This window comes from Bubalus bubalis, chromosome 5, assembly GCF_019923935.1.
Source record: "Bubalus bubalis isolate 160015118507 breed Murrah chromosome 5, NDDB_SH_1, whole genome shotgun sequence".
In the NCBI taxonomy this organism is placed as follows: domain Eukaryota; kingdom Metazoa; phylum Chordata; class Mammalia; order Artiodactyla; family Bovidae; genus Bubalus; species Bubalus bubalis.
The window spans coordinates 20,755,236-20,776,931 of NC_059161.1; the positions used below are offsets into that span (position 1 = coordinate 20,755,236).

At 35.5% G+C, this 21,696-nt stretch overlaps 2 protein-coding genes across 7 annotated transcripts in view; one reads left to right on the plus strand and one right to left on the minus strand.

Moving 5' to 3' along the window:
- Positions 1-21,696, minus strand: part of RALGPS2 (Ral GEF with PH domain and SH3 binding motif 2) — a 166,271-nt gene that overhangs the window by 49,851 nt on the left and 94,724 nt on the right. The gene's annotated exons all lie outside the window — the stretch shown is intronic.
- Positions 1-21,696, plus strand: part of ANGPTL1 (angiopoietin like 1) — a 37,828-nt gene that overhangs the window by 7,657 nt on the left and 8,475 nt on the right. The window contains exons 3-5 of one of the 2 annotated variants that reach the window (XM_006048558.4): positions 13,375-13,568; positions 14,719-14,989; positions 16,320-20,132. In XM_006048558.4, coding sequence (XP_006048620.1) covers positions 13,375-13,568; positions 14,719-14,989; positions 16,320-16,507 — 653 coding nt within the window. In that variant the 3' untranslated portion in view covers positions 16,508-20,132. Of the gene's footprint in view, positions 1-13,374; positions 13,569-14,718; positions 14,990-16,319; positions 20,133-21,696 lie in introns of those variants that run through there. The other variant, XR_006551081.2, reaches the window with a different exon arrangement.

Below are 21,696 nucleotides of genomic sequence, written 5' to 3' on the forward strand. Positions count from 1 at the left end.
ATGTAAATATAAATAAGTCTTCAATCCACAAAAATCCTGAGGATTGATCCTAGTCTCTACCTCTAATTTCATCCCTTCCTCCTTTCATTCATTATCAGTCACTGATCAAGGTGTCTGCCACAAAAAGATGAGTAAGTCATCTTTGTTTCAGTCTAGTAAGCTCACTGCTAACTTTCTGAATACATTTATTTTACTCATACATCCAATTTCTCATAAGCTATATTCTCCTGAATTTTTTACAAATTGATTTGTTTTCTTAAAGGGAAAAACCCAAAGGCCCAAAAGTTAAAAAAAAAAAAAAGAAAGAAAGAAAGAAAAAAATTAATTGTAGTTTATTCACTTATTGAAAAGGGAGGACAAAAGACCGCATGTAGACTAAGAAATAATTTAAAGAAAAAAACAGAAAAAAGACAAAAGACTGAAAGTATGTACATTGCAAAGTGCTCGTGTCTTTCTGTAGCAGGGGACATTACCGACCATTCACACATCTCTGCTTTCTTGGGTATCCAGATGATAATACTCTAACTCTTCCTACTTCTCTAGGTCCTTCACTGGCATCTTCTTCCTTCTCCTATGACTTAAAGGCTTTCTCGAAGGTGTTCTGTTTTATTAGGGGTCTCACACTCCCTCAAGGCTACAAGCTTCACCACTGCTCAGATAACTCCGGCATGGAGCTCGCCCTCCTGATTCTAACCAAACCTGGATGTTTGCACCTGGATATTCGATCATTACCTCACATGCTGCTGCTTCCTCTACTGAAATGCCTTCTTTCAGCTTATCTGTCAACCTGGCAGATTTCAAGGCTTAGCTAAAATAGTGTCTTAACTGTTATACCTACTCAGATTCAAACAAATGTATCTAGAAGGCTCCCTCCCCAAACTGCTGACAATGCCTTGAACATGTTTTTTTCCATTACATTACACTGAAGTTATTTGTCTGCATGTCTGTCTCCCTGTTAGACTGAACATTTCCGGAAGAAAGTGAACTGTCTTTTCATTTTTCTATCTCAAGCATCTAGCCAGGATTAGGTGTGGCTGTTGTATTCCGCATATTGTAAGCACTACAATACATACTTGAGGAATGAATACGTAAATTAGTAACTAAACCCTAAAACAATCTTTCCCCCGAACTAGCATTTGCTTTAAGAAATAAGTCAATTATTATTGTAAAAACAATAATAACTGAAGAAAATCTAGAAAATACTAACAAACTTTTAAAAATGCTTCTGGAATATCCAAATACTCAGAAGTAAACTACAGTAAGTAGTTTACTTTTGAGGAACTACTTTATAGTTACTAGTAGTAATAGGAGTGTACATTAGAACATAAGATGCCCTTAGTACATTTATCTTTTAAGAAATTAAAGAAATTTTGGAGCTCTGGTCAGAAGCTAGAGATGAGAACCTATTTATATGGGCTTCCTTGGTGGCTCAGATGGTAAAGCGTGTGTCTGCAGTGCGGGAGACCTGGGTTCAATCCCTGGGTTGGGAAGATCCCCTGGAGAAAGAAATGGCAGCCCACTCCAGTAGTCTTGCCTGGAAAACCCCATGGACAGAGGAGCCTGGTAGGCTACAGTCCATGGGGTCATTGAGAGTCGGACACGACTGAGTGACTTCACTTTTCACTTTCACTTTCTGAAAACACTTTGGTAATAATCTTCAGGTCTTTCTTGCCCGCTCCCCCCATAAACTTTAAAAATTAACCTTGCTCTTTTTTCCCCTCTATAATTATACTCTTCAGTTCAGTTCAGATCAGTCGCTCAGTCATGTCTGACTCTTTGCAACGCCATGAATTGCAGCACACCAGCCCTCCCTGTCCATCACCAACTCCAGGAGTTTACCCAAACTCATGTCCATCGAGTTGGTGATGCCATCCAGCCATCTCATCCTCTGTCATCCCCTTCTCCTCCTGCCCCCAATCCCTTCCTGCATCAGGGTCTTTTCCAATGAGTCAACTCTTTGCATGAGGTGGCCAAAGTATTGGAGTTTCAGCTTCAGCATCAGTCCTTCCAACAAACACCCAGGACTGATCTCCTTTAGAATGGACTGGTTGGATCTCCTTGCAGTCCAAGGGACTCTCAAGGGTCTTCTCCAACACCACAGTTCAAAAGGATCAATTCCTCGGTGCTCAGCTTTCTTCACAGTCCAACTCTCACATCCATACATGACCACTGGAAAAACCATAGCTTTGACTAGATCGACCTTTGTTGGCAAAGTAATGTCTCTGTTTTTGAATGTGCTATCTAGGTTGGTCATAACTTTCCTTCCAAGGAGTAAGCGTCTTTTAATTTCATGGATGCAGTCACCATCTGCAGTGATTTTGGAGCCCAGAAAAATAAAGTCTGACACTGTTTCCACTGTTTCCCCACCTATTTCCCATGAAGTGATGGGACCAGATGCCATGATCTTCCTTTTCTGAATGTTGAGCTTTAAGCCAACTTTTTCCCTCTCCTCTTTCACTTTCATCAAGAGGCTTTCCAGTTCCTCTTCACTTTCTGCCATAAGGGTGGTGTCATCTGCATATCTGAGGTTATTGATATTTCTGCATATCTGAGGTTATTGATATTTCTCCTGGCAATCTTGATTCCAGCTTATGCTTCTTCCAGCCCAGCGTTTCTCATGATGTACTCTGCATATAAGTTAAATAAGCAGGGTGACAATATACAGCCTTGATGTACTCCTTTTCCTATTTGGAACCAGTCTGTTGTTCCATGTCCAGTTTTAACTGTTGTTTCCTGACCTGCATATAGGTTTCTCAAGAGGTCAGGTGGTCTGGTATTCCCATCTCTTTCAGAATTTTCCACAGTTTATTGTGATCCACACAGTCAAAGGCTTTGGCATAGTCAATAAAGCAGAAATAGATGTTTTTCTGGAACTCTCTTGCTTTTTCCATGATCCAGCGGATGTTGGCAATTTGATCTCTGGCTCCTCTGCCTTTTCAAAAACCAGCTCTAACACCTGGAAGTTCACGGTTCACGTATTGCTGAAGCCTGGTTTGGAGAATTTTGAACATTATTTTACTAGCATGTGAGATGAGTGCAATTGTGCGGTAGTTTGAGCATTCTTTGGCATTGCCTTTCTTTGGGATTGGAATGAAAACTGACCTTTTCCAGTCCTGTGGCCACTGCTAAGTTTTCCAAATTTGCTGGCATATTGAGTGCAGCACTTTCACAGCATCATCTTTCAGGATTTGAAATAGCTCCACTGGAATTCCATCACCTCCACTAGCTTTGTTTGTAATGATGCTTTCTAAGGCCCACTTGACTTCACATTCTAGGATGTCTGGCTCTAGGTGAGTGATCACACTATCGTGATTATCTGGGTTGTGAAGATCTTTTTTGTACAGTTCTTCTGTGTATTCTTGCCACCTCTTCTTAATATCTTCTGCTTCTGTTAGGTCCATACCATTTTTGTCCTTAAAATTATACTCTTGGGACATAAATTTCTGTAAATGAAACTAACAGGTAAATGGATTCTGACTTCTCTATTTTGGTGTATTTTACCACCCATTTCAGAATCTGTTTGGCTCATCTTTGACTCTTCCCTCCTGTCCCATGCATGGAGTCAACTGAGTTGTATCTGTGCTGCTTTTCAGTCTTTCATGGATGTGTCCCTCATTTCTGTTCAGAACCGGAACTCTAACTTACATCCACATTATCTGTGAAAGCAGAGAGTGAACAAAAACGTCCTGGATTACTAGCTGTGTGACCTTAGCTGGGTGGAAGGGGTTGCTCTGTGTCTCAGTTTCCTCATCTGTAAAGTGGGGATAATAACAGTATTTACCACATGTGAGCAGCCATTAGAACCGTGGACCTGGCACTCAAACATTATTCTTACTGAGAATTATAAAACAGCTTGCCAACTGATCTCTTTAACTCCATTTTCTCTTTCCACCAAAATATATTCTACACTGCCAACAGATCTGCCTCAAATTTCCATCCTGATCACATCACACGCCTGCCCAGCAGGTCCTTACTACAAACAGAAAACATCCAGTTTGCTTAGCCTGGGGAAGATTAATATCCTCCTCAAAAGAATCAACCCCACTTCTTTAGCTTTCCTTCTATTGATTTCTTTCACAAAAACCATCTGCTTCAATAAAATAAATCAACTCATTGTCTTCTAAATATTTTCCATGCATTCTCCCTAATTCAAATTGTAAGGCTCAGACTACAACATTATACAATACAAAAGTGAGTCCTCCTTGAAGCCTCTCTGAGAGCCTCTTTGACTTCCCCAGGCTTGAAGTGATTGTTCCTACATGAATGTCTCTACACTCTATAACAAAGACATGATATTTCTTATATTCACTGCTGAATTATCAGGTATCTTCACATGTACACACAGTAAACTTATGTATGCACACCTACATAAAATGCCTTCAGTCTATAGTGTAAGCTCCTTCATGGTAGGTGGATATTGTGTCCTTTGCAGATGCTAAATAAATGCTGATTAACTTGATATTATATTTTTATGCTATGCTATGCTAAGTCACTTCAGTCGTGTCCAACTCTGTGTGACCCCATAGACAGCAGCCGATCAGGCTTCCCTGTCCCTGGGATTCTCCAGGCAAGAACACTGGAGTGGGTTGCAATTTCCTTCTCCAATGCATGAAAGTGAAAAGAGAAAGTGAAGTCGCTCAGTCATGTCCGACTCTTAGCGACCCCATGGACTGCAGCCTACCAGGCTCCTCCGTCCATAGGATTTTCCTGGCAAGAGTACTGGAGTGGGGTGCCACTGCCTATAGAGCGTCTTAAAACTGTCATTCCAAAGACCTTCATGAAAGTACTTTAACACACTCTACTGCAGTCATTCATTTTATGTTGTAACTGTCAGAAACAAGAGGCTAGTGAACCAGTAAATTGGGCAAATGATGATCATTATTAAGATCTCCATGCCCTCTGATTTTCAAGGGAATGATGTGGATGGAATGATCACCTGGATATATAAAGAAAGAAAAAACTTTTTATATTCTCTTAAAAATAGATGTCTTGTCTAAGCCTTTAATGTATATAATTTATCAGTAGTTTTTACATATAATTTATAAATAAACACAACTGAAGTGTGTGAATTTTTTTTAACTGATGGGATGTATAGTCACATAAATATGGGGATGACTGCAATGGAGTATCTTAATTTGATGGTTATCGCCAGTTCTGGAAGAAATGATAATTCACATATTCATACAATGACACACTAAGCATGCCTATGGGAAATGAGACACATCAGTTCTAGGTTTTACTAGACACTGAGCTGCAGTGCCAAAAAATCCAGTATTAGAGAGATAAATCTCATGCTAAGGATTTAGCATATCAAAGGTCCCATTAAACAGACTTGCTTTAAAAGAAATAATGGTGTATATATCCCAAATAAACCAATCCTTAATGTAAAAATGAAGCACGGGCATAACTTCTTCTGTTATTCATTATATATTTGTTGTTCTAAGCAAACATTAACTTTTTATTTTTTTCTGTAAATGCTGGTCTCTGAAACTCAAGGACATTAATTAGCTACAAGGGAAACTGCACAGAATTAAGGAAACTTGTTTTCTTTGTTATTGACCCTGGGTAAGTCACTTTGCCTGTCTGTTTTTCTCATTTGTACAAGTACTGGTGGGACTGGAAGACTCTAATACCTCTTTCTAGTTCTAGTATTCTGTGATTCTTATCAAATATAAACTACAACAAGCAACAACAGACTTGCTATTTATTCTTTATATATAATGTGCTAAAATCTTTGTTCATATTATTCCTATGTCAGACTGGAAAATATGTCAGCTGTTTGGGTACTTGAACAAAAAGGGCAAACATGGATGTCTATTGCTGAACTCACATATGCTCCTGGCACCAAGAATTTCATATTACTGCCCTCTACATGTAGGTACATGGTCATTCTAAAGCCTTTAAATGAATAACGTGTATGTATATTTAAAAAGTGTCCTAGCCAATCACAGAAAGTCAAATACTATACAATTATTCTACATATATGTGAGGTACCTACAGTAAATTCATAGAGACAGAGAGTAGAATGGTGGCTGCCAGGGGCTGGGGGATGGGACAATGCAGAGTTGTTATTTAATGGGTACAGAGTTTTAGTTTTCCAAGAGGAAAAGAGCTATGGAGATTAACTGTATAGTAATGAAAATGTACTAATGCCACTGAACTGTATACTTAAAGATGGTTAAGCTGGTACATTTTATGTTATATATATCTTACCAGCATTTTTAAAAAGGTATCTTAATGACAGGCAATTTTATATTTTCATTTAAGATGGTTATAAGAAAAGTGCACCTCAGGAGAATAAACTTACTATGAGCTTATGGCAAATAACAGAATATTTTTGTTCGTTTACAATAAATAATCCCCAGAAAAATTACTTTCCCTCTATCTGAAAAACAAAATGTTTGGGAATGTAACTATACATTTGGCAGACTGCTATCAAAAAATTCTTAACTGGTAATGTTGTTCATTGGCGATAGTCTTTAATAAAAGAAAACACTTTCCTTTTACAGATGGCATATTTATAAGTTCATTCCTTGTAGGTAAATGAAGTTGAGAAAGTTCCTTCATAGTATGTTAGAGAATAGACCTGCATACCAGGAAATCTGGATTCTGGCAAGGCTCTTCTGAGGCTCAGTTGCTTCTTTTGTAAGAGCTTGTTGTGATGATTAAATGAGGTGATACAAATGAAAATAAGCTTTGTGTATGCTCTGACCATCCTTGTCGTATTTTTTTGGAGTGTACTTTCCAATATATGCCTTGCCATGTATAGGAATATAAAAGGCAATCTAATAAAGTTAAGTTTGAAAAACAGTCATTAGAAACTAAAAACATGCTTTTTAGTGAGTAATAAGCTAATTTTCAATTTAATTATTTATAATGCTTCCCATTAGTAAATTTTAAAAACGCAGCTGGTTTCAGTGGAATACTTATATTAACATTTAAACCAACAAAAACTAAATTAACGAGGACGACTAGTTGAGCAAAGGGGCTGAAGTATGCTTCTATTAACCAGTTATGAAAAACAATTGGTATATTCTTCAGTTCAGTTCAGTTCAGTTCAGTCGCTCAGTTGTGTCCGACTCTTTGTGACCCCATGAATCACAGCACGCCAGGCCTCCCTGTCCATCACCAACTCCTGGAGTTCACTCAGACTCACGTCCATTGAGTCAGTGATGCCATCCAGCCATCTCATCCTCTGTCGTCCCCTTTTCCTCCTGCCCCCAATCCCTGCCAGCATCAGAGTCTTTTCCAATGAGTCAACTCTTCGCATGAGGTGGCCAAAGTATTGGAGTGGCAGCTTTAGCATCACTCCTTCCAAAGAACACCCAGGACTGATCTCCTTTAGAATGGACTGGTTGGACCTCCTTGCAGTCCAAGGGACTCTCAAGAGTCTTCTCCAACACCACAGTTCAAAAGCATCAATTCTTTGGTGCTCAGGCTTTTTCACAGTCCAACTCTCACATCCATACATGACCACAGGAAAAACCACAGCCTTGACTAGATGGACCTTTGTTGGCAAAGTAATGTCTCTGCTTTTCAATACACTATCTAGGTTGGTCATAACTTTCCTTCCAAGGAGTAAGCATCTTTTAATTTCATGGCTGCAGTCACCATCTGCAGTGATTTTGGAGCCCAAAAAAATAAAGTCTGACACTGTTTCCACTGTTTCCCCATCTATTTCCCATGAAGTGATGGGACTGGATGCCATGTATATTCTTAAGTAACTTCAATATAAGAGCTCAGGTTGCTAACTGCATTTTAAGCTTATAGATTAATAAACAAAGTAATTCATATTTTTACAAGAAAGAATCTATTATCACTTTAGAAGGCATTTGCCTCAAATTTCCCATTCCAGAAATGCTAAATATATTTATCTTATACTTAACTCAACCCAATTAAAAAATTTACCCCTCGAAAGATTTTACTTGCTGACCAGTTATCTGAAAGTTCTAAGTTGGTTATCCCTTTCGTCCTACTTCTTCTATCACAAAAAACACAGTACTGGGACAAAGTAAAGGAATTAATGAGAAATTCAACAACAAAAAGAAAAGGATTTACCTCTCAACTTAAGTAATTAAACAGTTTCTTTATAGAAAGAGGACAGGTATGTTAAATAAAGATGGTTTCCAGTAAAGGTGCTATTCAAAGTATGAAATCTTCTTCTCTTTTTCAACACACTGTTCTGTTCAAAACATGGGTTCTTCTTAAAAAAATACATGTTGTGAAATATGTGGCATGACTGGTCAGTAGTTTTCTTTCTTTCTTTTTTTTTTTTTTTTTAGTATTTTTCTATGATGAATCAGACCTATTAACTGGACTTTGTTAGTCTTATACAAATTTTAATCACCAAATAAAGTGAGGAAGAAAGAGACTGGCCCTTCAGAGTCAATGTACAGAATTCCATTTTTACGCTTTGAGAAGAATCCAATTGCGTCATAGAAAACAACTATTTCAAGATTACTCAGTGCAAGTCACTGATGTAGAAAACGAACTTATGGTTAGCAGGAGGGAAAAGTGGGGGAGAGGGGTAAATTGGGAGATTGGGATTGACAGACACACACTACTATATATAAAATAGATAATAATAAGAATCTACTGTATGGCACAGGGAACTCTACTCAGTACTCTGTAATGACCTATATGGGAAAATAATCTAAAAAAAAAAAAAAAAAAAGAATGGACATATATACAGTATAACTGATTTACTTTGCTGTATACCTGAAACTAACACAACACTAAATCAGCTATACTCCAATAAAAATTTTTAAGAGGTTGTAAGCAAAAGGCTGTAATAAAATTCCTATTTTGGAAGAAGGTACTCCTAGTCTATATCTGTAAACGGCTAATAACAAATTCCTGAATCATATCATAGATAAACAAATTAATTTCTGATACTACACAAACCAGCAAGTTAAACTGGGAAACTGGCGTCTCAAAAATAAAGCTGGTACTTCTTTACTAGTCATTTAAGAATGCCTGGGAAGCACTTTTTATGGTAAAGAGAAAGCAGTAAAACATTTAATATAAGAATGATCTATAATCTAATCGCATAGCAGAAAATAAATAAGATATGCAAGTAATAATGAGAAAATATTTCTGCCAAGATCAATAGTATACACTGGGCTAAGACAAGTTAATGGTTTATTTATAAAAATAAATATAAACAAACACTAAATTCTGATACTTATTAGCTTTACTGAGGAGCAAAAAAATAGCTGCAAATACTGCTAATTTTATCCACATGTCTCAGAAAAGAATTTCTACCACATTTCCTAAGCCTTTATATCAACCAAGTATAACAGGCATCCAAACTGCAAACATGAAGCTCACTACAAAAAAGTGGGTTGAAAATTAAAATTGAAGATAATTTTAAATTTGCATAAACTGAAATCTTATCAAATCAAAGCTGGATCTAGAAAACCCAGGAACTCCCCAATTTGCTTAAATATCTGAGGGCCTATTAAACAGCTGAAGAGAGATAAATGGTATTCTACAAATATTCTGTCAAGACTCAAAATGACGCTTATAAATGTCTTACAGCAATTCCAATAATCGAATGCAAGTCCAACTTGTGAATATATATAGTAAAATATAAAAGGTAAACTGTCAAAATTATACTCAAATGAGTACAGAGCAAACATTTACAAAGATGACATTCACAGAAGAAGCACACTTATGAGATTTGTATGTATTGTAACAAAAACACTTCATGTGTGCATTAACTATAATACTGATACATAAGTTTTAAAAGCAGTTCTCCTCAGATATTCTTGACTGTTCTGAAAGTGACAACTTAGAAAAAATCTGGTTAATTTTGTAAACAACTATGACAACTGCATTCTCAGACTGAAGACATCAATTTCAACCCTGCAGCAGACCTCAAGAGCTCTAAGAGCCACCCTCCACCACAGACATCTCATGCTGAACTTCCAACTCTCCTGGTTCATCAAGCTCTCTTCTCTCCATGCCTCGGCAGATGGAGCCAACACCATGGTTTCCCCACAAGTCTGGGTTAGCTAGTTCTTAGCCAGGTTTCCTGCGTGCCCTGTGGCCGATCAGAGGACTCATCAGGATATAGTGGAGTCTTCTCTCCCCACTTCCCCCTGGACTCTGTGGCTGTTTCTCTATCCCTGGAGCCTAACACAGTCTCCAGCCTACTGCAGATGCAGAAAAGACAGAACCAAGGAAACCACTGTGGCTGCCAGGAATCGTTTAATTCAACAAATATTTGAGCACTGAAGTGAGTTAAGCTAGATACACAGTTAAACTGGATATAAAAACTAGAGCTCTCACCCACAAGTAAACAAATAAAACACGTTACCATGCATTGCACAGAATAATCTAAGACTGGATCTGGAAATCATACTTCATTTAAACTTCTCTACCCTTCTCTGACTTGACTTGCATGCTTCTGTAACATGAAGTAGCTCATACATGACTGGTTAAAAAAACAATGGTGAATAAGATCAGTGAAACAAAGTGGTCAAATTGGTTCACATGGGATTTTATCCAAGCATAGTAATGTTCTGTGCCACAAATAACTGCAGATGAACACAAAGTATGCTAACAGCTAACATTAACTGTTATTTTTAGTGCATGATTTTGCAGAACAAGAGGTTTTTCAGGAATACATTATTTTTCTACAATAGAAATGAGTGTACATTCAACTTTGAATAGCCACATTAAATCTTTTAATAAAACAAACATTTATTACACAAGCTACTTAAATTATTAAATAAATTACTACTATGTGTAAAGGTCAGCAACAAAGAAGAAAAGGGAACTAAGTTACTGATGATGACTATTTTATTAAGCACTGTGTTAAAGGCTATGAATACTTTGTAATTTAAATTCAATAACTGAGAAGGTAGATAGGTAAAAATAATTCACATTGCATTTAAATGGAATGTGATCTAATTTACAGCTAGTGTGAAAAGGAAAAACATTATTTTTAGAAGAGCCCTCCCTAGCTTAAGAAACCATTTATGAGCTTTCACAATCTAACCAATATCCTCACAACTATAAAAGCATAAATTCTTAACAAAAATTTAACAAATCAAGCTATATATAAAAACGATACTATAACATGACCAAGTTGAGGTTATCCCAGGAACGAAAGGTTGGTTTAACACTAAAAATACAATCAATAGAATTCATCATATTAACAAATAAAAAAAGAAAAACCATATCATCATGTCAGTAGATAAATAAAAAGCCTTGACAAAATCCTAAATCCATTCATGGTAACAGCTCTCAACAAACTAGAAATAGAAGGGACAAGAATTTTTAAAGTAGTTATTACAGCTTAAAGGAAACTATGTCCATAATAAATGCACGACTGGAATCTCAGAAGAGAAATAAAAATGATAAAAAATAATCTAATTGAAGCTCTAGAACTAAGAAATTTAATACTTAAAATAAATATAACCCAAGAAAGGCAGCATTATGTATTTCCAGTTTCTATAAATTTTTAGTAGCAATCAGTAGTGCTTACAGTCATTATAATTTTTAAAAACCTGAAACAGAGAAATATCAATGAAACACAATAAAAATATGGACTAGAGAAATTGATCATCTCTTCTTTTTGCGTGTGGTTTTCAATTTCCCTGTATTTAAAATGTGAAAGCAACTTTGATTCATTTGCTTAACAAAAAACTGACAGTCTACTTAATAGTTCAAACACTGATGACATGAAGTCAGAAGAAAAACAAAAACAGTCTCCATCCTTAAGAATAATCTAGAGGGAAGAGTTTACAGTTTCTAAGAAACCCTTCTAATGATGTAGATGTGTAACTATTTATTTAATGAGATTAATTCTACCCCAATAAGGCCCCATAAGGGACCTTGTACATACTTGGCATCGTACAGAAAACACATTCCTCAAAATTTCAACAATCCTATTATCATTACAGTACAGATTTTCTTGTATGAATTTTACTTGACTAAACTCTCACACAATTTCTAAAAATTCTACATGTTAGAACTTAAAAATTTTTAGTAAAATATAAAATTTGACAACTGAAATTTCTATACTCATTTGGTTGTTCTTTAGGGTAACTTAGGGTTGATCTTTAGGGTAATTCTTATTTCTGAATCACTTAATATTTTGACATGCTTATTAAAAAATTCAAAGCATCAAAACACTGTGGAGAAGGGTGAAACTGAAGAATACTCAGTAAACTAGATGCTATCTTTCTTTAGATCAGAAATATGGAAATCACAAGTTCAAGAGTCAGATACTCTACAAACGATTTCACAAAATGTTCTGTCATTTTAAAATGGACTTATCAGTGGATTAAAAAATAGGGAGTGAATTCATACAACTGTGAGATAACATGGGAACAATTGTAGCATAACAGTTCAGAGCATGGGTTCTGGGATTAGAAAAAAGTGGGCTTAAGTCTAGGGTTTAAAGACTAGTCAGTTAACTGTTTCATCTACAGAACATCTGTAAACTATCAGAAGGTTACTGTGTAGATTAAATAAGAAAATTACTGTTAGTCATATAAATTGATACAACACTTTAGAAAGGCATGTTGCCAACATTCCTGAAATGTATTCTTATGAACTGTTGTATGAGGGAAAAATTTAAAAGATTCCATAAGCTTGGGGGACTGGTTTATTTCAGGGCTTCTCAGTCTTTCATATGTGAATGTATACTGTGTTTCTGAAAGGGTAATATAATACTTAGCAGTTCTAAAACTTACTTGACCGTGGTATGCCATTTTCACTGAGTATCTCAAGGGACTAGCGTGATCCACTGAAATCAAATTTTGGTAACTATAAATCGGACCCCATGAAAAACTGTAAAACTGTTCACACACTTTTGATCTAGCAGATCAATCCTGCAAGATTTTCATACGTATGAAAAAATGAAGTCAAAAAGAAGACACTATGTATAGTGTTACTTATAATAGCAAAAATCAGATGAAACCTCAGTGTCTAATGGCAGAGGTAAGCATGGTACATCAACATCAAAGACTGTGTCTTACAGTTACTGTAAGCGCTAGAATGGAGACTGTAGTCCCATGGAAACGTTTGTTGAAACAAAAAGAATATAATTTTCTATGAGTGTCAGAATTATAACAATACAAAAAATATATGTATTTGGACAAAGACTTGCAAGAACAGTAGAAAATCAAGTTAATGTTCCAGATAGTGGGACTCGGGGGAGGGTAATTCTTTTATTTAGATGTTTTTTTAAAAAAAATTTAGTTTCTTTAGCTTTTAGAGGTTTGTGTACACCATACATTAAAAACGGTATCTGTAAAGAAAGATAGAATGGTAAGACTCTTGACTAAAAACTACTTTAATATGGCTCTTTTCCTATTAAGTTTCCTGGCAATCAAAGCCAAATCAAAATTTTAATTACAGGACCATACAAAGATTGTCAGCATGCAAAAGACGCTGGACATTCAGTCAGTGGGATTTATATGATCAAACCTGAAAAGAGCAATGGACCAATGCAATTATGGTGTGAGAACAGTTTGGATCCTGGGGGTTGGACTGTTATTCAGAAAAGAACAGATGGCTCTGTCAACTTCTTCAGAAACTGGGAAAATTATAAGGTAAATCAGTGATTCAGCCCTGGGGGGAAGAGGTAGAACAAAGTAGCTCTTGCAAGAATAGTCATTCTATGCAACAAATAAGATACACAGCTAAAAAATTGCTCTTCGTATGTTTTTCATTATTTGCATTTGTCCAAAAGACAATCCTCATCTTTGGTTTCAAGTCAAAATTAAGATGTAAAAAGGAAACTAAAGATGTACTTTAAAATGTTCCCTTTCAGTCTGGATGATTTACACATATATTTAATTCTTTGCAAAGACTGATCCTAATTTCATTTTCTAGGAAGACAACTGCTTTTTTGTTCATGACCACATCTGCACCCATTATCAAGTGTATTTAATTGGAGGTAAACAATCTTAGAAAAAAGGTCATGTTTTGGAAGTCCTATACTCTGTATTATTGCTTATAATAATGAGACATTAATATATCCATGTGAGAAATTGTATAAATTTCTAAACAAGTAACAAGTGAAAGAACACAAACTCTTTGAAAATACATTTAGCATTAAGATCAGGTTTATCAAACTTATATTCTGCTGCATACTTGCGATGGCAAATATTTATGGAAATAGGACAGTTAATTTGTTACTTTCTTCAAACATTAACCTACAATTTTTCAAAGGGACTTTGAAGATTACTATTTTATCATCTTACATTTACTAATTTTATTTTTAATAGAGCTAAAGAAGATAATTTGTTCTAAAACAGATACTACCATTTTTACTGAGTATCATAAAAAATGTTAGATGTATTATTTATTTGACTATGGTGGAGACAATACCTATATTACTTTTAGAACAAAAATTTGTTTCTTTGTATGAGTATGAAAGAAATCAGGAACGCTTTTCAAGGATCTGGGTAGTGTACTAGTTAATATTTTTAGTTTCTATGAATAATTTCAATTCTGCTTTTATCTTATTTGTAGACTTTGGAGTTAGTTGTGCAAATAAATGCTGACAAATTGAGAGAAAGCAAAACAAAACAAAGTGATTACGTGGGACTTCAGTAGAACAGGTGATCTACAAAAATGGAAGATTACATTAACACTTAAATGCTCAATATCTTTAAGCTATCAGGTGTTTAAAACATCTAGAAAATGCTTACTATCTCTACACTTATTCATGTATGCATGTTCTTTGTTTATTAACAGAAAGGATTTGGAAACATTGATGGAGAATATTGGCTTGGACTGGAAAATATCTATTTGCTTAGCAATCAAGATAATTATAAGTTATTGATTGAATTAGAAGACTGGAGTGACAAAAAAGTCTATGCAGAATATAGCAGTTTCCGCCTGGAACCGGAAAGTGAATTCTATAGACTGCGTCTGGGGACTTACCAGGGGAATGCTGGGGACTCCATGATGTGGCATAATGGTAAACAGTTCACCACTCTGGACAGAGATAAAGATATGTATGCAGGTGAGTGAGAAAAAACTGATGCATGTTCTTTGCAGGATCACCACTTTCTATGCACTAAACAGAACCCTGTTATCAAGTATATGCCACTGATGTCTTTTCAGAAAAGTTGTTTTGGACTCAGTCAAAGGGAATACAACCTGCTAAAAGGAACAGCTTTTTAGGAGCTCTTCTCTAAGGCAATCGCCAAGTGTGAACTCTGTGAACAAGGTCTTGCTGTTCTAACCTGATGGGGTGGGATGGGAAACAAAACATAGTCATCTGGAAATAAACTTGCAACTGCCTAAAACTGCTAACAAATCCCAATGGACACCTACCATGTGGTAGGCACTGTTGTAGGCTCTGAGGAACACGGCAGTGAACAAAGTTCCTGCCCTTTGGGAACGTACTTTCTGGAAGGAAACAAAATGATTTCTCAGGTGGTGGCAAGTGCTTCAGGAAAAGTAAAACTGAACAAGGAACAGGGAGGGTGCCATTTTCCGTGGGTTGGACAAAAAAGGTGACATTTAAACAAGGCCCTAAAGGGAGTGAAGGAAGTGAGTCATTTGGGTACATGGGGTAAAGGCACTTTTTGGTAAAGACGACTAGCAAGACGACTGCAGCAGGGGGTACAGGAACTGCAGAAAAGCTTTATTCAGAGGAGAAATACTCGCTTTAGAAAGACTCAATTAGGTCATCCACATAATGTAATTTTTAATTTAATTTTCACATACTTTTTGCCTTTTTAGCCTAGGTTTCTGGCTCTGATACAGAGATATCTCCTGAAAATTGATTTATTTTTACATTGAGCTCTATGGCAAGCAGCACACAGGTCTCTATTTCACTCCGGCAAAAGAGGAAAAAGGAAGACAGATTTGACCATAATATATGCCTTATTTACAGAAACTCATTTGATTTGTTAATAGTACTATTTTAGATATAGATTTCTTTGCTATTTTGAAAATCAATTTTATCCAACTTTACTCTCTTTAGCAACTCCATATCTTTTCCCCTCCCAATCTCTCCCATTTCTCTCTCTTACATACAAACACTACTTGCATTTTATTTACCCTGCCTCCCAGCAAAGAAAATCACTCACAACAACAAAAAAAAGCATGTGCTAATAAGCAAAGAGCAAAATAAAAAAGGCAATTCAAGTGATCTTTCAAGTAGTTGATACTCAAGCAACAGTAACAGGATAAATGAAAAAACACCACTGTGAAGATAAAGGTTAACTGAAATCAGTAAGAAAAACTCAAACTGTTCTCAAAGTAGAGTAGGTTTTTGATGGTTTACAGAGTACCACACTTAGAAGAAACTTTTACTCTGATGTCTGTATTTTTTTTCCTCAAAGGAAACTGCGCCCACTTCCATAAAGGAGGATGGTGGTACAATGCCTGTGCACACTCTAATCTCAATGGAGTCTGGTACAGAGGAGGCCATTACAGAAGCAAGTACCAAGATGGGATATTTTGGGCCGAATACCGAGGTGGCTCATACTCCTTGAGAGCAGTTCAGATGTTGATCAAGCCTATTGACTGAAGAGACGCAGTCTCCAATTTAAATGACACAGAACTCTAATTTTCAGTTCTTAAAAATGTAAATGTTACATGTGTATTATTTTGCACAATTCATTTCTACAGATATAGTTTTTTAAGTGAATTTTTACCATAACTATAAAAGGGGATTTATGAATATAGTTTCATCTTCCCTTAATATACTGTAGAAGATTATCTGCATCTATAATCCAAGTTATTTTAAAAATATTATTGACTGAATACAGGCAAAGTTTGTTTTCTAAAATGTAAATTATTTGTCACAACGTAAAACAAATTTTAGCTTTATTTTAAATCAAAATTCAATACATGTCAAGATCTTTAACAATTTATTTAAAGCCTTTATGAGAATGCTGTAACTTCCAATGGAAAAATAATTTTAAGATTTCAGCAACATCATAATTTTATTTATAAAAAATATAGACAGGAAATTAGAAAAAACTCTAGTTTTGCCAACAATTTGCATTGAATAAAAGTTATTTCAAATTGAGTTTATGCCTTTCACATGAAATGATTAAACTTGAATTCTTGACAATATATTTTATGTCAATTTCAGAATGAAGAAATCCACAAGATACATATTTTTTAAAAACAAAAATAATGTATACAGTATTTAAATGGCCAATTTATAGAAACAGAAATAGACAAATTAATTTTTCAATGTTACCTTCATATGATTTCATATGAATACCAAAATTTCCTAAAATCTACTTTATGTTTTTATATCAGTAAAACATTGATATTACAAATGTGCAGAATATTTGGTGAGTCAATGGTTTTACAGAACTGAATTACAACTCTAAGCTTATTTATTAATACTTTTCCCTCCCTGATTAACTGATCTCAACTGTTTAGAAAAAGTTTATCTGCTAGTCAAGTCAGAAAGTTTGGACAGCTTTACAAGCATTACTGCATACCGATGGGTGGGACTAAAACATCTTCAATGAGCTGTTAGATATTTTTCCAATACTGAGATTCAACAGTTTCAGGATGGAATCCACAGGGGTTTCACTAGTCCAAATGGCTAATTCCAGTGTGTGTGTCTTTAGCTCATCTTTGCAACTAACAACTTTACTACCAATCTTCTAGAATAATTATCTTCTAAAAATATGTTCTGCTTAGAGCAGATCTTCCCTTAACTCATTTGTGAACTAAAAATTTTAGAGGAATCTCTTGAGACTTTTGCTCAACCAGTCAGAACTGAAGATAATTATCTGCACAACTTTAATCCATCAACATCAAGTCCAGCGTTTCTGCTCTGCCACATCTCAAAACTTCTGGTGAAAGAAGGTAAGAGAACATCAAACGGATAGCAATGTTATTTTCTGCTTTATCTATGGTCATTTTGGAATGGTTTTCAAGTCCCTCTCCACCACCCCTAGAACCATAAAAATCCACTATAAAATTTGTGGGAGAAATTAGGCATCTAATCATTTTATCAAATCTTAATTGAATAAAACTTTACGAGGGCATTCCACTTATTTGCAGAACTACAGCATTTCACTCACACATCCAAAACCCTATTAAAGACAAGTCTCAGAGAATTTTCACAGAAAAGTAATATTATTAACACGGGAATCATGTGAAAGTCAACATACAAACTGGAAAACTGCTGAATGCTAACAGCACCTTGCCCATAGAGTCCATTGTACCCTCCTTTATAGAGAGGTGATACAGCTCTGCTCTAAAGTTCCTGGAAAGCTTAAGAATAACTTAGGCAACTGAGTTCCTCGAGATCAAGGAGTAGGAAGCAATATTATATGATGGCTAAGCATAGGTCCTAAAGGCAGAACTGCTTGGCTTTGTGGCTCAAATCTACTATGTACATGTGTTAGACTTAGATATTCCTGAGGTCAATTTATATATTCCTGCCTCAGTTTTCATATCTATAAAATGGAGATAACAACAGTACCTAGCTCATGTAGTTACTGTGAAAATCAAATGAGGTAATACATGTGGTAAAACATTTAGAATAATGCTTGATACTAGTAAGGACTCAGTAGACTTCAACTACCAGATTATTCTTGCTCATCTATATACTTTCTGCATTACCTATCATGTGGTGCCTTGCACAGAGTGAGTAACAAACGTGCTAAAAGAAACAATATCCAAATTTTCCAGCACAAAATTACACTGATCCACGATCTTCATGCGCAAACTTAATAGAGCTATGCCACCTGTTAACGGCAGATAGTAAAGAGCATTGGCCATAAGAAAAATTAAGAACAGCCATAGTTTAAAAAAAAAAAAAAAAAAAAAGGACTCCCCTGGTGGTCCAGTGGTTAGGACTCTACGCTTCCAATGCAGGGGGCTAGGGTTCGGACCCTGGTTGGGAAATTATGATCCCACATGCTGTGTGGCACAGCCAAAAAAATAAAAAAAGGAATAGCCATACGAAGAGATTTCAGCCTAACGAGAATCTTGTGAGTGATTAGGTTAAGTCACATGTATGGTAGGCAAGGTCTGATAGCTAGCTACTTTACAGGTTACTCGGGAATAAGATGTGGTCACCTTACCTTCAGTAAGATTGAGCTATAAACTTGGAGCTGGTTTATAGACGGATTACTTATGTTTAGTTATTTTTAATAAATGAAATGAAGCTTATCCTAAAAATGACTTAGACTCTATCCTCCACTCAATGGGACATCGTCAATATCACGGACCCTTGACATCTCTAAAATTAAGTAGATACGAACTAATAAACTCATCCTCAGGCTCCAAGCCTGTGTGAGTGTAAAGATCAGATTTTCAGTTTAATGTTCACTTGACTCTATGAGTCAAGGAGTGCTAATTCTTTTGGCATTATATTTGTTAGGACTCCTACTGGTAATCATACAAGAAAACTGTAAAAGCTTCTACAACTATGAAAATGTTTCAAATTACCTGTAAATCTGTACTACTGTGATATGGTTTTTATATACTTGAATTAATCAATAGTAAGTTAAAGATGATTATATCCTAATGATTTTTTATTCTTTTAGTGTCTGAGAAAATAAGTAAGAAAAGAATGATTCTACTTAATGATGGCATGACCCCTCCTTAAAGAAGCCACCTAAAAATAAGCTCAGTTTTCAATTTTGTCAGTGGGGTCAATAGTTATTACATTGTAATTCTATAGATAGTTACAGGAAAGACTGAAAGATGAACTCAAAATTAAAACTAAAGACAGATTTCCAAAATATTAATATAATTACATAATGCTTTCTTGGAGCTATATATGAAATGGTTATAATGCATATCTTAAGAGCAAGTCAATTTAACCTCCCTTGTTCAGGTTTCTTCACTTACATGAATAATAATATCACTTATAAACTGTTGTAACAAATTAGAAAATTTATGTAAAGTGTACAATGTTGGGCATATGGGATTAAGTTGCAAATAAATGTTACTTAAGATTTTTATTATTATCCTCCTATTAAGGTTTGCTAAAATATTTACAAAACATATTACTGAAATATCAAGTTGGAAACACTGCTGGCAAAGCTGTTGGAACTGGGGGAATCTGATTCTGTTTATGATTAAAATGCAGATCTATATAACTTCTACACATAATATACATATATTTTAAAGATATAGGCCCTTCAAAAAAAAAAAAAAAAAAAAACCAAAACGATGAAAATGGGAAAGCAATCAATATGACCCCATCCCTAGCCCTTTTATATCACAGGTCTCTGAATGGTCTAAAGTAAACTTCAGAAAATACACTATTAAAGAAAGTTAGAAGAATTTTAAATATATATATAAAAAAATGAGAGTAAAAAAGGATATAAATGAGGTAATGGAAAATGGGAATGTAATTTTGGCTAAAGAAAAAGCTAGGGCTAGCTGCCATTTGGTCAGAGCTCATTTCAGACCTCATTCTCAGGATTCAGAATAAAATGACGGAACATGCTTTATTGCTGTTTTAGACTTCACTATGTAATCCTAGTGAGAAGAATAAGGTAAAGTAATCCATGGTGTGTATTACCTACAAATCAAAGAAAGGAAAAGGGAATAAAACTCTTAAAATATTAAAAGCCAATGACATTTTTTGACCATTAGGCATTTTTGAGATCAGTGCCAGAGACTTTTATACATTTAACCACGTAAAATTCTACCAAAGGGGCAGGGAAAACACCCTCATTAAAACTTTGGACTTTGTCAAAATATCTTTGTAGAAATGTGAAAAAAAAGCTACTGTTTTTGAAAATATTTGTACATAGATTAGCAAAAATTCCTAAAACTAATATAAAATTAAAGAACTATATTCTTCTAAGGGATCAAGATAGGTTGAAAACTCCAGAAACATTAAAGAGGATCAGATAAAATCTGAAGGTCCTCGCAAGTTTAGGCGTGCTTCAAACATTGCTGTGATGAGGGCACTGCTACCTAGGCCTGGTAATGTTATGCACCTCTTTCACAGCTTAGGAGGTAGGAGAGGTTATTCACAAGGTAATGACATCAACACAGTCCTCGGTATTAAAGAGATGTTAAGTTCCACAAAGGAAGGGTCAAAGTCCATTCTGATCACTGCTCTACATCTATCACCAAGAACAGCGCTAAGCAAACACTGGATAGCCAGCAGAACACTGGGAGTAGGTAGGGAGTTGTATACAAAAAATGACACATGAATAAAATTGCTGGAACAATGGGAAGAGCCAGAAAGGGATAATTTAATTAATGAAGTCAACCAGTTAAGTATTAAACATTAAGTGCCCACTCTTATTTGAGATGCTAAGCATAGAGCCCTGGACCAAGAAAAACTAAGGGTTTATTACACACTCCTGAGGGAGAGAGATTAATGAAAACAAAATAGTGCTTGTCAGAGGATAGGGGATGGAAAGGGCACAATTTATATTCTTTATTACAGATGGATATAAGGAAAGCTTTTCTATTCTCACAAAAGGAAAAGAAAAAAAAAGCCCACCAGGCTCCTCTATCCATGGACTTTTCCAGGCAAGAATACTAGAGCAGGTTGGCATTCCTTTCTCCGGGGAATCTTCCCAACCCAGGGATCAAACCCTGGTCTCCTGCATTGCAGGCAGATTCTTTACCATCTTGAGACACCAGAGAAGCCCAACATAAAGACAGATTTTCTCTTCTCAAAAAAGGGGAAAAAAAGAGAGGGGGGTGAGAGGGGGCTATCTTGAAAACCTAACATACAAAATTGCAAATTAAGTTGGGGATGTCTCTATA